We start from the raw sequence: 16,051 nt of genomic DNA on the forward strand, positions 1-16,051 counted from the left end.
TTGCACAAACGGTTACTTACTGACATGACTATCGCCGTCTCCCTGTGACTGCAACAAGTGATACATGTGTGAAGGTGTTGATACCAAACATGCTCTGTGAGTTCTTGGACACTGGTGTACGCGTGCAGGCATACTCACTGTCTTGTCTGGGTTTGAATGGATTGGAATTTATATTATCTCTTGGAAATATAATATTTATGCCGATGACTGTTCACCCTAGTGTACCAAGTATAAAAGAATACCAGTAAGTGGTTGCATTTGTGTGTGTCTTTTTTTCTTTTTTTTTAATCTGTGAAAGCCACATATGAAAACTGGACAGTAATTAATCTGGACGTTTTTTGTGGATGTACTTTTTCCACATGTGAGTGAATGTGTGTGTATTTACACAATATGTGTGTGTGTGTGTGTGTGTGTGTGTGAGTGTAGGGAGAAGAGAGAGAGTGTTTGTGTATTTTGGCATAATGCTGAAAAACTAAGATACACACATGACAAATGAACAGCAGAGCAAAGCCTTATTCCAATATACAGCCTCAACCACATTGCATTCTACCCAGCTTCAACCGGCATACAGCAAAACAATCTCTGTAACATGTTACGGAAAGCCACAGTAACTTAACACCACACAATCAGTTGTGTATTTCCATCACGTAAGTGCTACATTATAGCAGTTAACCACCACACAATTTGACTCGGCTATACTCCATAACAACAAACAAATATTCTTCAGCTGAACTGGACAGACGATGATGCCAATTATGGTTAACAAGCGTCCAATATGTAAATATATCACAAAATCACACCGTTTAATGAACGAACATCAAGAATTTATACAGAGCTTATCTGTGAAAAAGAAAAGGTGGCCACAGCAAACACCTTTCCTTCTCACTAGCTTTTCCAAGGTCCATACAGAATTTTAAAACCTGTAAAAATCTTTTACACATGAAATGTCAGAATATTAAAACTACTGCATCAGGAACCCAGAGAAGAACGTTATTTCGAGTACTGGTTTATGCCCCTTACATGAATTCTTGTTTGCTACAAGGATAAGAAGAGTGATTTTAGCTGGAAAAATCATTTCTGAATCAGGCGGGTTTTTTTGTTTGTTTGTTCATTATTATCATACTTTTTTCATCTAAAAGCAGGCAGAAAATTCAGCTGCTGTCCTTTGTCACCAACAAAAACTTCTTTTTTTTTTTTTCCCCCCGGGGGGGAGGAGGGAAGTAACTTTCAGACCCCAAATTTAAAACTATTAAAAACCTGGGTCATTTTAAAGAATTTTAAGGCCTCAAAAGGGCAGGTCATTTTTATTGCCTTTAAAAAAGAAATTTTTTTTTAATATAATTCTCTTAAAAACCCGAATGAAGCCTGCTTGACATTCTCTGAGCACAAAACCAACCAAGCCAAAAATGACAGAAAGAAAGGGTACTGTGATTTCCATCCACAGAAAATGAAAGTACACTATACATTTATCTCCCTTGTTATTTGGGCACGCTCAGAGATCCGGTTCAGTTGATAGCCACTGGCTGAGCAATACAGTTTTGTTTAACATCCTTTTAATCTCTGGTCTTACTAAGGTGTATGTGCGTGCCATGCATTATCAGATAAGACATCAAAAGTACTGTGCACCCTCTGTGACTTCCCCCCCCTCAAAGTCAATCAATCCATCAACAGACCACACTTCTTACAACCGTGCCCACCCACCCCTATAAAGCCATTTCATGACATTTGACACTGCCACTTTAAGTCCGGCCTATTGCAGAGGGCCTTGTCAGGACCGCCTGACTAAATTAAAAAAAAATAAAAATGATAAAAATTCAACCGTGTAAAGCACAAATCTCTTGCCATTTCACAACTTTTCAAAACAATGTTCTCTTCTTGCTGACAGCCAAGCTAACTAACTAAACAGGACCGTATCAGGGCTGAAAACATTACAGAACAAACTTCAAATTCAGTATTGAAAAAAAACCCCAAAAAACCCAAACACTATCTAAAAAATTGATCCTGAGTGGGAACCTCAAAAGAAACAAGAGAGGCAAGGCCTTCAAGACAAATCCAAGCTTTTTATGTATTGAGTATAATTTCAAAATGTAATGTTTAAGATGAGAAAGATCAGTTTAAAGCAAATTAAGTCCCCTAGCATTAATTAAAGAGTAATTTCCCTTTTTTACTATCTGCATCAAAAACGTTTGCAAAATAAATAAAACTTCCATGCTTAGCAAAAGGAGTTCCTGTTTGAACAAAAAATGATAATAATGACTGCTCTTGTTGCTGGGTCAGAATATCAGATCAAAGTGCCAAGTTTAGAGAATACAAAAAATATAAATATAACAGTAAATGCAGTTTGCATGTAATTAGGCTTCTTTTTTATTTTCTTTTTTGTGCCCATCCCAGAGGTGCAATATTGTTTTAAACAAGATGACTGGAAAGAACTGAATTTTTCCTATTTTTATGCCTAATTTGGTGTCAACTGGCAAAGTATTTGCAGAGAAAATGTCAATGTTAAAGTTTACCACGGACACACAGGCACACACACACACACACAGACAACCGAACACCGGGTTAAAACATAGACTCACTTTGTTTAGACAAGTGAGTCAAAATCTACCTGAAAAGTAAAACCAGGCACAAGTACGGTCCCGTTCACACACACTCACCAAGGGCATGACTGGTGTTGACCACCCTGCTGACAAGTTGTCCACTGTTTCTTTAAAAAGATTTTATGCACAAAAAAATATTTGTACTTAGAACTTAAAATCACTTTTTTAAACCCCCCAGAAGAGGCATTAGTTTAAAAGCAATAATCATGCCAGAAAAAAAGACGATTTAAAATTTTTTTTTTTTAAAGCAACAACAAGAGAATGGACCAGTAAGACACAAAATGAGAAAAGGAAGAGATGATAGAAAGAAGAAAAAGGAAAAAAAACCCAGAAACAAAGGCAGCAATAGCAAACAGGAAAATTTCAATCAAAGATTTCCCAGAAGGTGGTCTGACCTAAAGTCTGAATGATAATTGGAAGTCCACACTTTTCATCAAATTACATCCATGTGTGTGTGTGTGTGTGTGTACACTTGTCACGCAAAATTGGAGCAAGACATAAAAAAGAAATGGGAGCAAGTCTTCATGAAAAAGAAAGACAAAAAAAAAAAAAATCCACACACAGAGAGATCATTTTGAAGACATAAACCCAAGATATGCCAATGGCTGCAAACAGTTCGATGCATAGACTTTTTCAATGCATACAGTTATAAACAAAGAAAGATACCACATTTATTATAATAAGCCTTATGATAAAAAGCCTTAAAGAAACCAGAAAAAAAAACCTCATAATCAAGGGGGGTAATAAAACAGGCAAGGTAGGTAATAACAAAAATTTACAATAAAAAGCCTTATAGAAACAGTGAAAAAAAAAAAAAAAAAAACCCTCTCATATTCTAGGCAGGTAATAAACAGGTAAGTAGGTAATAAAACTGCAAAGGAAACAGTTTTCTGGGGGAAAAAAGAAGAAGACTGAAACAGTGAAAGGAAAAAAATAAGATGACAGATAAAACAACAACAAGGCAGATATATAAGCAACAGAACAGTATTAACTCTCTCCATACGAACGGCGAAAGAGACGACGTTAAAAGCATTTCACCCCAATTACCACCATCAAAATATTGCAAGTGGAAGGCTCTTATACTGAAGAGGTGAATGATGACAAAGAATACCACAATTCTGACGACGGAAGCTAAAGGTTGGGTCATTCAGACACCCACTGGACATCCGAGGAGTCTGTGTAGAGGAGAAGAGAGGACTGGCCGTACTGAGTGAGTTAAAGGAGACGTAACTTGCGCACGATCTCAAGAACATGGGGACACGGTCTGTAACTGGAAAAACACCTGGCTCTGGCCATTACTGACCAAGACACTGAACAAGCTACAGACCACAGCAGGGACGATTCCTGAAGACAACAACTTTTTGAACAACATATTTTTGAAAGCTTTGCCAATCATAAACTTCTCCTCTTCTTCTTCTTCTTCTGCGTTCATGGGCTGCAACTCCCACGTTCACTCGTATGTACAAGAGTGGGCTTTTACGTGTATGACCGTTTTTACCCCGCCATGTAGGCAGCCGTACTTCCGCTTTTGGGGGGCCAATCATAAACAACACTACATACTTTCCATGTCCTCACTGCAAACACCCATGCAGATCCATACCTGGGACTCTAAAAACATATATATATATATATATGTGTGTGTGTGTGTGTGTGTGTGTGTGTGTGTGCGTGTGTGTGTGCGAGTCCACACCAAATGAGTCTGATAAGCACAAATGGCATCATCGTCGGACACGACAGACTACCAAGGCATAACAGAGGCATACCAACTAAGGATTAAGACTCACAAGCTGCCAGCTTCAGACAGCCTACTGGTCCATGTCTATTAGCCAACAATCACACACTAAAACAATGCCAATCTCCATACTTTGAAAACTGAATAGCACTTTGAAAATATATATTTAAAAAAAATCACTCAAAATCAGCACTGGAAAGTTCAGAAGGCATTCTGCATGAAATCTAATAAACAGCACTGCCATGTTAAAAAGGATACTTTCATAGCAGAAACCAGTGGGAATGAATAAAATATGCATGTCTGATAAAAAGCTTTCTTTATTGTGCATGCGTAAGCTGCTAGGCTTGTGTGCATCACTGATTCTAAGAATGATGCTTCACATGCATGGTAGTCATTGTTTTGAGTTCTTCCTAAACGAAACTCAGTGTGTTATAATCAGACACATAAGTTAAGCCCATACACTTGGGATGAGTATTTATCAGAAACAGATAAGAAAAATAATAACCATTCTATACATATCAGTAGCATGATACATAGCACTGATCAATTTCTCCTGCATATTATAACACACTGACAGACTGAAAAGATAAAAACACTAGGAATATACATTAAAAATTATCAAGCTGCAGTTAATTTTGAAGACAACTGGACACACAGAATTGAAGCAAAGGACAACTTGATTAACGCATGGAGTAAAAGAGATCTTGGTATCAATAAAAAGTTTATATATATAATAAGAAATGAAATAAATAAAAAGTTTAATATTGAGTCAATTTGTCTTTGGGATGCTGTCTATCGGTCTACCAGAGCGGGTTCTGAAAGTTTATGAATAAAAAAAGTAGAATCGCTTATGAAAACAAGCTGACAAACACATAAGCAGAAGTAAAATAAATGAATAAAAAAAAGAACATAAAAATACAAATACAGCTTTCACAGAACAAACAGAACACTAACTGAAAATGGTCAACAGATTTCCTGGACCAAAGACAGAACTAGCTACAGCTGTTTCTTGGACTTGAAGCACCGTAATATGTCGCTGAATCTGAGGTAGTCACTGAGCATGACCAGATTTCTCTTTGAATCTCTGCACATCCGCTCTAAATAACCCATCTCTTCAGCTGGGACGACATTCTCATGCGCACTTTCACAACTAAAAAAAAATATAATAAAAAATCACCACACCAAGCTACTGTTCCCATGTGAGATTCTGTCAAATCTGTAAGTTTTGTTGATGAAATTACTGTTGAAGGAAAGTGACAAAGATACTCTTTTGCAGTCTGTCGATCCAACTCTCACCTGCATGAAAGTATGTTATCAAAAGTCACTGGGAATGTTGATGTTTTTGACTTTTTACATTCATTATCAGTCGTTTCTCTTGCTAAATTAGCTATTTCTCTTTTATGAAGACCATAAACTAATTTTCTTTAGTTATACTTAATTATCTATTTCAAATATTTCCCTTTGATTCTACCCTCCTTCTATCCCTCAAATCAACATTCACCCCTGCCACTCTTCTCCTACCTTTGGAACGATACTGTCTGCCGAAACTCCGGCCCTATCCCGAGACCGCCAGAAATGGAGACTGTTGGTGGTGCATTCAGCAGTGCAGCGTCCCCCACGACCAAACCAGTGACATTAGGGAGGCTGCACAGCCCGCTTTCATGGTGGACTTTTTGTCTCTTGCAGAGCGAGAAATAGGTCATATGATGACATAGGAAGCCCACCACTGTAACTGGCTTCTCTGAATTTGCACTGCTTTTGTCCGGACAACTTTTCAGCACAGTTTATAAATGGATCAGTTCGAATACGTAATGGCAGATAAATGACAAGAAACACGCTCAAAGTAAACACAGAAGACTAAAGCAAATAGTGGGTGTAATTATGAAACCAAATATATCTTGTAAACTTGCAAAAATAGTCACTGAAAATGTTCAAAATCCTTTCATCAGAACAGCCGTTTCAATGATGAAATTTCAGCCTTTCGGTGACCTGGAAAAAAAAGGAAATGGAAATACACATGCACACAAGGTTCTCGCTAAAAATAACTCTGACAAAAATCCAATGAAAGCGGGCCTGCACACCCTCCCTACTGACAGATGTGTGATGGAACATCAAACAAAATTGCTCCTCCGTCTCCTCCTCCATCTCCAATAGCTATCACCACATCCTGGCATCACCACGACTGTTCCCCCTGGGGAACTCTCTTTAGTAGCATTTGCGTTACTTCTCTCTGCCCTTTCCCCACCACATTCATTCCTTATTCTCCCTTTTCTGTCAGATTTCTGCCTCCTCCCCCCTGATCTGCGATAAAAAGACACTGATCCGGGGGCTGGTGAAAAATGGTTCTCCTCCTTCCTCTTCTTCTTCTTCAACGTTCCCAGGTCACGTTAAAAAAATGGTACAATAGACTGCGAAAGGTTTGGTAAGGCACTGAAGTTACAAGGATGCATAGACACCACAGCACGCATATTTCACTTTGTGTGCATGTGTGTACGTGAGTAAAAAATATACACCCATACATCGCAATGACAGCAGTTCTTTAAGGGACGCTATCCAATTCATTGGATGGATTCCATGTGTTGTGCATCATTTCCGTGCTTCACAAACCGATACATCTTTCATTATGAACACATGATAAAGCTGTACTTGTGCAAATAAGACAACTAGCTAATCCCTTCAACTGTATCGCTGAGAAAACAAATCCAGCTAAAAAAAAACAACACAGCAAACTGAAGATCCACACACACAAAAAAAATCATGGACCTAGCATGTCTTGTAAGAAAGTCATGAGGGGTAGAAAATAGCAGCTGGACATAATCAGGAAAACGGACAAATCAACCCAGAGCTTGAAAATCACAAGAGAGCTGGTCTTTGAAGACAATACAAGACATATTATTTATTTAAGAAGAAGGTAACAGATGAAGAAAGACCACGTTTTTTTTATATCCAGCCTTCACCCTGAAGAGATATTAAACTTACAGAACAACCATTCAAGACCATCAGAACACAAAAATGCTTACACAGGGAATTTGGCTGACCAACTATGGTCACATATCTTTCTTACTTCTTGTTGTGCATGCATGCAGCTAAAAAGATTACACAGGCATTGCTGATTTGGCAGTGTTGACACTCTCGGAACTGTTTTCAAAATCTTGATTGGGACTTTCTTTGTTACACATCTGTGGCAATGGACATCCACAAAAACAAAGTTTCTTTTTTATCAAAAACTAATCCTCTTGAAGACATGTGAACTATTTTAAAAGATAAACTTGATAAACTGTTTTATATTGCACACAAAACATTAACCAACTGATAAATTTCATTCACAGAAATCTATTAAATAATGGAGTTAGTAAGATGAATAATAAATATATATATATGGTATGATACATTATATACAATATAATCTACATGTGATATGACGTCACATTATACACAGAAATACATATGATATGATTTGCATGCAGACATAAGAACTGTGATATTTTTTTTAAGACAATATGCATTCATGTTTTAAAACTCTTTTTTTTTTTTTTTTTTAAACCCTTTCCAAGTTTCTGCACAGGAACATTTTCCAAGCAGCTAGCACACTACTCTCTAATACTGGTTTTGAAAGCAGCCTCAGTGTCTCTAACTGAAAACCAAAGAACAAACCGCTCCTTCTAAAACATATCTTCATGCTTCTTAGAGTCAACCATACAACATGTGTGTTCCTGGGTTTAAAATAACAACACCACCACTGAGGGACAACAAATTAAAATTCCACTATTCTCCACACATACAATACAGAAAAAAAATACAAATACGCAAAGTTGTACCCATATGAGAACACATGTCAAAAGACATGAAAAGAAAGGAAAGAAAAAAAAAACAAGAACCACAGACACGCTGAAGAAAACTACTCATATACAAGTTTTACACTGATCTGCGCAACCTCGTTCAGAACACCCCTGCTGACGACAAGGTCATCATCCTTGGCGACTTCAATGCCAGAGTTGGCCAAGATTCAGAAGCCTGGAAAGGAGTCCTTGGCAAGCATGGCGTTGGTAATTGCAACGACAATGGGCGCCTTCTTCTCGAGTTCTGTGCAGAGCAGCAGTTTACCATCACCAACACCATTTTCCAGCAGAAGGACAGCCTGAAGACAACGTGGATGCATCCTCGGTCATATACAGCTACAACTCTATTAAATCAACACTGAAAGACATGTAAATAAAAAGTGGCAGTCAATAATGCTGTCCGTGTCAAAGCTGCGTTTACAAAATGACTGATCAACATCACACTCTGACTGAATGCAACGGGGGGGACTTTAAATAAACAACAACAAAACTTCATCATCATCAATATAAACAAAACAGTCTCAACGTCTGTGGCCTTTCGTGCTCTGCTGTCATGGTGACCTCAGTTTCGATGCCCCTCCACTTCTGTGGGGTGAGTCCTGTCAATGTCTTCAGTGTCTGCAGATTCATGGGTGGCCATTGTTTGAGGGACGTGGTGGTGGTCTCCACTCTGGGAGGGATGCTCACTCAGTCTGGCTTCGCGACTAAGCCATTATTGCCGTTAGTAGGGGGCTTTGTAGGTGGCGTCCAAAGTACGTTAAATCAGAACAGGCGCCACTGAACACCACCGAAGTGACTCAGCAGCAGTGCAGGGTCTCCTCTGGTGTGTGGCCTCCTGGCGACCTAACATCGATGGTTCCCTGCGGACTGCTGACGCTGGGACTGTGATGGACGAACCCAGGTGTGGCCGTGTATGGGGGAATCTAAATGAGCGGCGTGGGAGTAATGCCACTGAAAAGATGATGGAGCAGCAAAAATAAAAAAAACAAAAAACAAAAAAACAACAACAACAAAACAGGCAAATAGCAACAGTGCCTCCACCCTTTCAACCCTAATCAATATTTGTGTGACAATTGTTTTGCCTACACATTTTCCATCCTAAATGAATCAATCAATATTTGTGTGACGATTTTTTGCCTACACCATTTCCATCTTAAATGAATCAATCAATATTTGTGTGACAATTCACCAACATCACAGGAAGACTGCTACATTTTGATATGAAAAAAACCCACACCAACATAATAAAAAATAAAATAAATAAAGACAAGCATCAAACCATTTAATTGTATTGTATAACTCTTTTTTGTCACAACAGATTTCTCTGTGTGAAATGTCAGCACCTTACCAACCAACAACAACAACAAAATATCACCCACTCACTTCACATCACAGACAAGCCTACAAACATCAAGAAAATTAAAAAACATTATCCCAATCCAAACCCAACGTTGATAGACAGACACATGGTCATGTTCAAACTTAATAAGGCTGCTGATTAACCCTTTGACTCCCACTTCGGGATCACTGGGAATGAAAAAAGTTGATGCTCTGTCAAAAGTGGGAAGCAAAATGGAGCAGTTCAGTCACCCAGTGACGTACAGAGAGGCAAAAACCATCATCCACAGCCAGTGCTGAAGGAAGAGAAGGCCGAATGCTGACACAGGGACAGACACGATCCACCAACTCCAGCGACATCAGCAAACAATCCTCTTCAGACTTCGTACAGGCCACTGCAGGCTTTTGAGTCATCTGAGCCGAATGAGAGTATCTCACACTGATGAATGTCCCTGTAGCTCAGGTACACAAACCCCAGAACATATTTTCCAACACTGCCCCACTTATGAGGATCTACGACGCCTAGTTCTGGCCCGAGGGAGTGGAGCTACAGGCACAGCTTTGGGGTGACTGGACTGACCTGGAGAAAACTGTGGGCTTCGTCAGGGCGACAAAGCTTCAAGTCTGACGCAGCCCAACAATATCGAACGCGGAAGAAGAAGAAGAAGAAGAAGAAGAACCCCGTGACAGCTGCCAGCAAATATGCTCATCAGTGAAGGACTGTCACCTCAGTGAGATCAGACAAGAGCTTACAGGTCAGGATGTCAGTCACCTTCAGTTATCTGGACATCTTCCTCTTCTTCTTCCTCTTCTTCTGCGTTCGTGGGCTGCAACTCCCACGTTCACTCGTATGCACACGAGTGGGCTTTTACGTGTATGACCGTTCTGACCCCGCCATATAGGCAGCCATACTCCGCTTTCGGGGGTGTGCATGCTGGGAATGTTCTTGTTTCCATAACCCACCAAACGCTGACATGGATTACAGGATCTTTAACGTGCGTATTTGATCTTCTGCTTGCATACACACACGAAGTGCACTGCTTTTGCTCAGTGTCACCACTGGTAAGAACACAGAAAGTGGCAACCGTGCTTCAAAATCACACCACAATAATCTCATTCCACCAAGTTCAGTAGTTAAGGGGTTAAAAACAATAACTAATTCTGAGAGATGTCCAACGATATAAATAGATGGCCAACAATATAAAGTGATGTCCAACAATAATTATAAAGAGATACAAAGTCCGCATCACATCACCTCTTTATCTGATTCAAATTCCTTCTTTTTTTCTTTTTTTTTCTAGAGGAATTAGAAAGTTTTTCTCCAGCTACCTACAGTTAGTTTGGTACATGGAAAACCATTTTTGTTATACTTTTTTTTCTTCTGCAAAAGATAATATCATTTTGTGTTTGTGTCTTGTCATGACATGACATGTGCACACACAGACAGGCATCCCCACCACCCATCCACCCGCCCCACATCCACACCCACACACAATGAAGCTAACAGTACATCAAGCTCTTAACAACTGCCAGGTTAGGTTGAAGCAAAAATGTTATCTACAATTTTACTTGACAATGAATAATTACCCACAATCAAACAACATTAAAACTTCTAAAAAGATAATGTGAACAGGTACTTTTCAACTTTACCAAAACAAAAGTTAAAAGAAAGAACGAGCTGTAATGTTTTTTTGTTGTTGTTTTTTAAAAAGGGTATACATGTGTCATGTTAAATGCTGGAAAAAATGTATACATAAAGGAGATTCAATGTAAATGTGATCTGTCACCATATTTGGGAAAGGAGGCGAGGGGGCATAAAACCACCTGTTAGAACTAATAAATGTCAAATTACCGGGTTTGGGCGGGAAAAAGATAAGAAAAAACCCAGAGGACAAAATAGAAACCTTTGAAGGATCACACAGAAGAAAAAAAAGAACCATAATTCAACTTCAAAATCAACAACGATAAAAAAAAATAATAATAAAAAAAAACAACTTCACTTCCACACAAAACCACACATTAAAGAAAACACATCATCATCTCTAAATCAACATCACATGTCTGTGCAGATTTGCTAATGTACAAAACCTGAAGAAAAGTACACACACAAAAAAAAAAAACCCAGAAGGAAAACACATCTACTGTGTGTACCTTGTACACAGACCAACCTAAACCACACCACCATAATTCTTTAAAAGATCAATAAAATCTTAGTTCCATCACTCTGTTCCCAGGAGCCAGTTGTATTGCTTGGACGGAAGAGCCTGGTATGGCTGTAACCCGCTACTAACTGTGTGTAGTATGGAACTGACCAATGGCGTAGTTCGGTCAACGTAGGCATTTAGTCACGTGTAACTGTTAGAACCAAGCAATGCAACTGGGTCCAGGAACATTTCCTGGCTTTGCTCTACCGGATTCGGTGGGGGTGGGGGTGGGGGTGGGGTTGCAACAGAGATCTTAACAGAGCTAAATTTGCTTGGCAACAAGAAATTTTCCTACGTCTGTTCCAGTTCCAAAGGCACCAAAACAAATCTTCGTGTTGAGCAAACTTAGTGCTGCTAGGATCGCTCATGCAAACCAACCTAGGTGTTTTCCTGCAGACTTCTCAGCACCAGCCGAGCGTTCGCTCTGCATATGTCCTCTTGCTGAAAGTTTGGTTACATCCCGCTGTACAGTTTTGACTGCTCCAAACAATTACAACAAGTGCCAAGATACAGTTGCATAAAATCAGCATGCTTAAAAAAACACTGAAAGAAAAAAAGTATGAACAAGGCAACAATTCTCCCATCTGGACTTGCAAGCACAGTGTAGCACTGACTAGGTCACTGTTTTCCCATTTGAACATGCAAAGACAGTTTAGCATTAACTAGCATTTTCCAATTCGAACTTTCAAAGACAGTTTGGCATTTACTAGGCAACTATTTTCCCATTTGAACAAGTTAGCGAAGTTAGCTTAGCATTTACTGGCATTTTCCCATTTGTACTTGCAAAGACAGTTTAGCATTAACTAGGCAACTATTTTCCCCAACTGGGCAATAATTTTTTTCCCAACTTTGCAAAGACAAAAACATGAACTTGGCAACTATATCTCCAGTTTTAAAAACAGACGATTCTAAGTCAAATGCATGGAAGAGCCATCATCATTATGATCCACCATAACAGACCGGCAAGCTCACAGACAGTGGTGAGCATACTAACGAAAGGCAAAGTCTTACCCTGAAACTCAGAATACCCAGACTTCTTTGCACTTTTAGCACAGGAAAACAACAACAAAAAACCATGAAAAATTATGTAACAAACACAAAAAAAACTCAGAGTACCGACCTCTTTGCACTTTTAGCATAGGAAAAGAACAAAACAAAAGGAAAATTATATAACAAACACAAAAAAAAACACCTCAGAATACCAAAACTTCTTTGTACTTTTAGCATAGAAAAACTATAAAACAACACAAAAATTCTGTAAGAAACACATAAGAACAGAATACCCAGACTTCCTTTAACTTTTAGCACAGGGAAACAAAAAAACAAAACAAAAAAATATGTAACAAAAAAAACAACAACAGCATTAATTCTACAAGACATAAAATTACCTCCTCCGTTTGAAGCCAGTATACAGCCTTCAAGTCTTGAGTCTTGAGAACAATAACTGTGGTTGAAAAGTCCGTGCAGTGTACTGTGTAGTAACCTATGGAAAACAAAGAGGAACGGAGAGACGCTCCGCTGACCCTACAACACAGTAGACTTGGACCCAGGTCTGTTGAACACCTTCTTCAGCATCTGTTTTCTTCGGTTCGCTGCCGCCAGTCTCTGTAAAAAAAGGGGATAAAGTCGATAATCTCTGGTGATAAGAAATTCATACTTTTGACTTGATATTGGAAGTGAGACCACAGGCTGCATTAAATTTTTAGAGTTCTATGATTTTCAGTACGCCCCGTAGTCTGAAGTGCTTTTCATGTGGATGAATTTTGTTGTTGTTTTTGTTGAAAATGGGGAGGTTGCATTGCTGACAACAACAAAACAACAAAAACAACAAAAACCACAAAAAACCAGGTCGTGTTAAATATTCCTTGACTTTGTTGGATTTTTCTTGTGTGCAAAAAAAAAAAAGAGAAAGATCTAAGAAGAGAATGAAGAATGAGACAGAGAGAAAGACTGACAGACAGACAGACAGACAGACAGAACTCTTTGCAAACAGCCAGGCAGACAAATCTAAGAAAAGAAAGATACAATAAACAGACAGATTGACAAACAGAGCTACTTACAGACAGACACACAGACCAACAAACTGAAGGACCAACACACAATGACGCACAGAAACCAACCGACAGACTAACACACACAGACCAACAGACCAATAAACTGATGGACCAACACACAGACCAATAAATGAACTGACTAACAGACAGACATACAGACCAACAAACTGAAGGACCAACACACAATGACACATAGAAACCAACAAACTGACTGACAAACACAAAATGACACACAGACCAACAAACTGACAGACCAACATACAATGACACATAGAAACAAACTGACGGACCGACAAACACACAGAGACCAACAAACTGACAGACAAACACACAATGATACATAGAAACCAACAAACTGACAGACACACAGAGACCAACAAACTGACGGACAAACACACAGAGACCAACAAACTGACAGACCAACACATAATGATACATAGAAACCAACAAACTGACGGACAAACACACACAGAGACCAACAAACTGACGGACCAACACACAATGATACATAGAAACCAACAAACTGACAGACAAACACACACAGAGACCAACAAACTGACAGACCAACACACAATGACACATAGACCAACAAACTGACGGACCAACAAACACACAGATCAACACACCTGCTTCATTCTGCAGGGTCTGTTTGGACTGGTACTCCATACATAGACCCACAAACTGATGGACCAACACACAGACCAACAAACTGACAGACCAACACACAATGACACATAGACCAACAAACTGACGGAGCAACAAACACACAGACTAACACACCTGCTTCATTCTGCAGGGTCTGTTTGGACTGGTACTCCATACATAGACCCACAAACTGATGGACCAACACACAGACCAACACACAGACCAACTAACTGACAGACCAACACACTGATCAACTAACTGACGGACCAACAGACACACACACAGACCGACAAACTGACAGACCAACACACACACACACACACACACACACCGACAAACTGACAAAACAACACACAAAGACACACAGAGACCAACAAACTGACAGACCAGCACATACAAAACACACAAGACCAACGACACCCACCTCTTTCTGCAGGGCCTGTTTGGACTGGTACTCCATGCGGGCCATGTTCACCTGAACCCAACGTGGGGTGTCGGGTATGAAGTAGGCCACGGCCGCCTTGATGGCCAGAACACAGTGCTGAAACAAACACGTTTGGCCAATCGGCCTTCACAGATGCCAACCCCTGTCACGTATTTGCAGGAATAATCAGGAAATTTGGTAGGAACATGTTAAAATTTGGTAGGACTCCCAGCCACATTAGCAAAAGGAAATTTTCTATATAAAATTACGTTTAAATAACATACTTACCGTGACCCAACTAGTGCAGACTCCGGCAGGGGTCTGACATTCCTGCCTGTGCAAACTACTATCCGCCCATGCGGAGAAAACGAAACTATGGCCGATAACCTCCCGGAAGTAGGTAACCTCCCCTTTGTCCCGCTGGCTAGCGCCCTTTTTATCTACAAGGCATACTAACACTTGGGCCTTCCTGAAACATGGTGTAACTGCTACGATTAAGCTGATTGGTCCACTCAATGCGGTTTCAATGTAAACACGCATGCCATTAGCTGAGCATCATCATGTGAGATCAAGGTTGGCGGTGACTGCCCTGGTCTCATGAATAAGAACTCATGGAAACAAAGGGGCTGTCCCTGGCAAATTCCCACAGAAAAATCCACTTTGAAAATAAAACAAATACATTAACAGACATAAAAAAAATATATATATATATATATATATATATATATATATATGGGTGGAGCTGCATTGAGGCAACATGCTCTCTCCAAGGTAACGCTGAAGACAAAATCTGTGTATACTGCAGATTAAAAAGGAAATTTTCTATATAAAATTACGTTTAAATAACACACTTACCGTGACCCAACTAGTGCAGACTCCGGCAGGGGTCTGACATTCCTGTCCTGTGCAAACTACTATCCGCCTATGTGGAGAAAACGAAACTACGGCCGATAACCTCCCGGAAGTAGGTAACTTCCCCTCTGTCCCGCTGGCTAGCGCCCTTTTTATCTACAAGGCATACTAACACTTGGGCTTTCCTGAAACATGGTGTAACTGTTACGATTAAGCTGATTGGTCCACTCAATGCGGTTTCAATGTAAACACGCACGCGATCAGCTGAGCACCATCATGTGAGATCGAGGTTGGCGGTGACTGCCCTGAACTCATGGATAAGAACTCATGGAAACAAAGGGGCTGTCCCTGGCAAATTCCCACAGA

General features: G+C 39.7%; 1 protein-coding gene across 2 annotated transcripts in view; it reads right to left on the reverse strand.

Moving 5' to 3' along the window:
• Positions 1 to 119: 119 nt before the first annotated feature.
• The window catches only part of LOC143300230 (anoctamin-10-like), a 59,207-nt gene continuing 43,275 nt past the window's right edge, over positions 120 to 16,051 (reverse strand). For both annotated transcript variants that reach the window (XM_076613808.1, XM_076613807.1), the window contains 2 exons: positions 14,834 to 14,950; positions 120 to 13,315 (listed from right to left, as the gene is read on the reverse strand). In XM_076613808.1, coding sequence (XP_076469923.1) covers positions 13,235 to 13,315; positions 14,834 to 14,950 — 198 coding nt within the window. In that variant the 3' untranslated portion in view covers positions 120 to 13,234. The remainder of the gene's footprint in view (positions 13,316 to 14,833; positions 14,951 to 16,051) is intronic.

Source organism: Babylonia areolata, chromosome 26, assembly GCF_041734735.1.
Source record: "Babylonia areolata isolate BAREFJ2019XMU chromosome 26, ASM4173473v1, whole genome shotgun sequence".
NCBI classification, from domain to species: domain Eukaryota; kingdom Metazoa; phylum Mollusca; class Gastropoda; order Neogastropoda; family Buccinidae; genus Babylonia; species Babylonia areolata.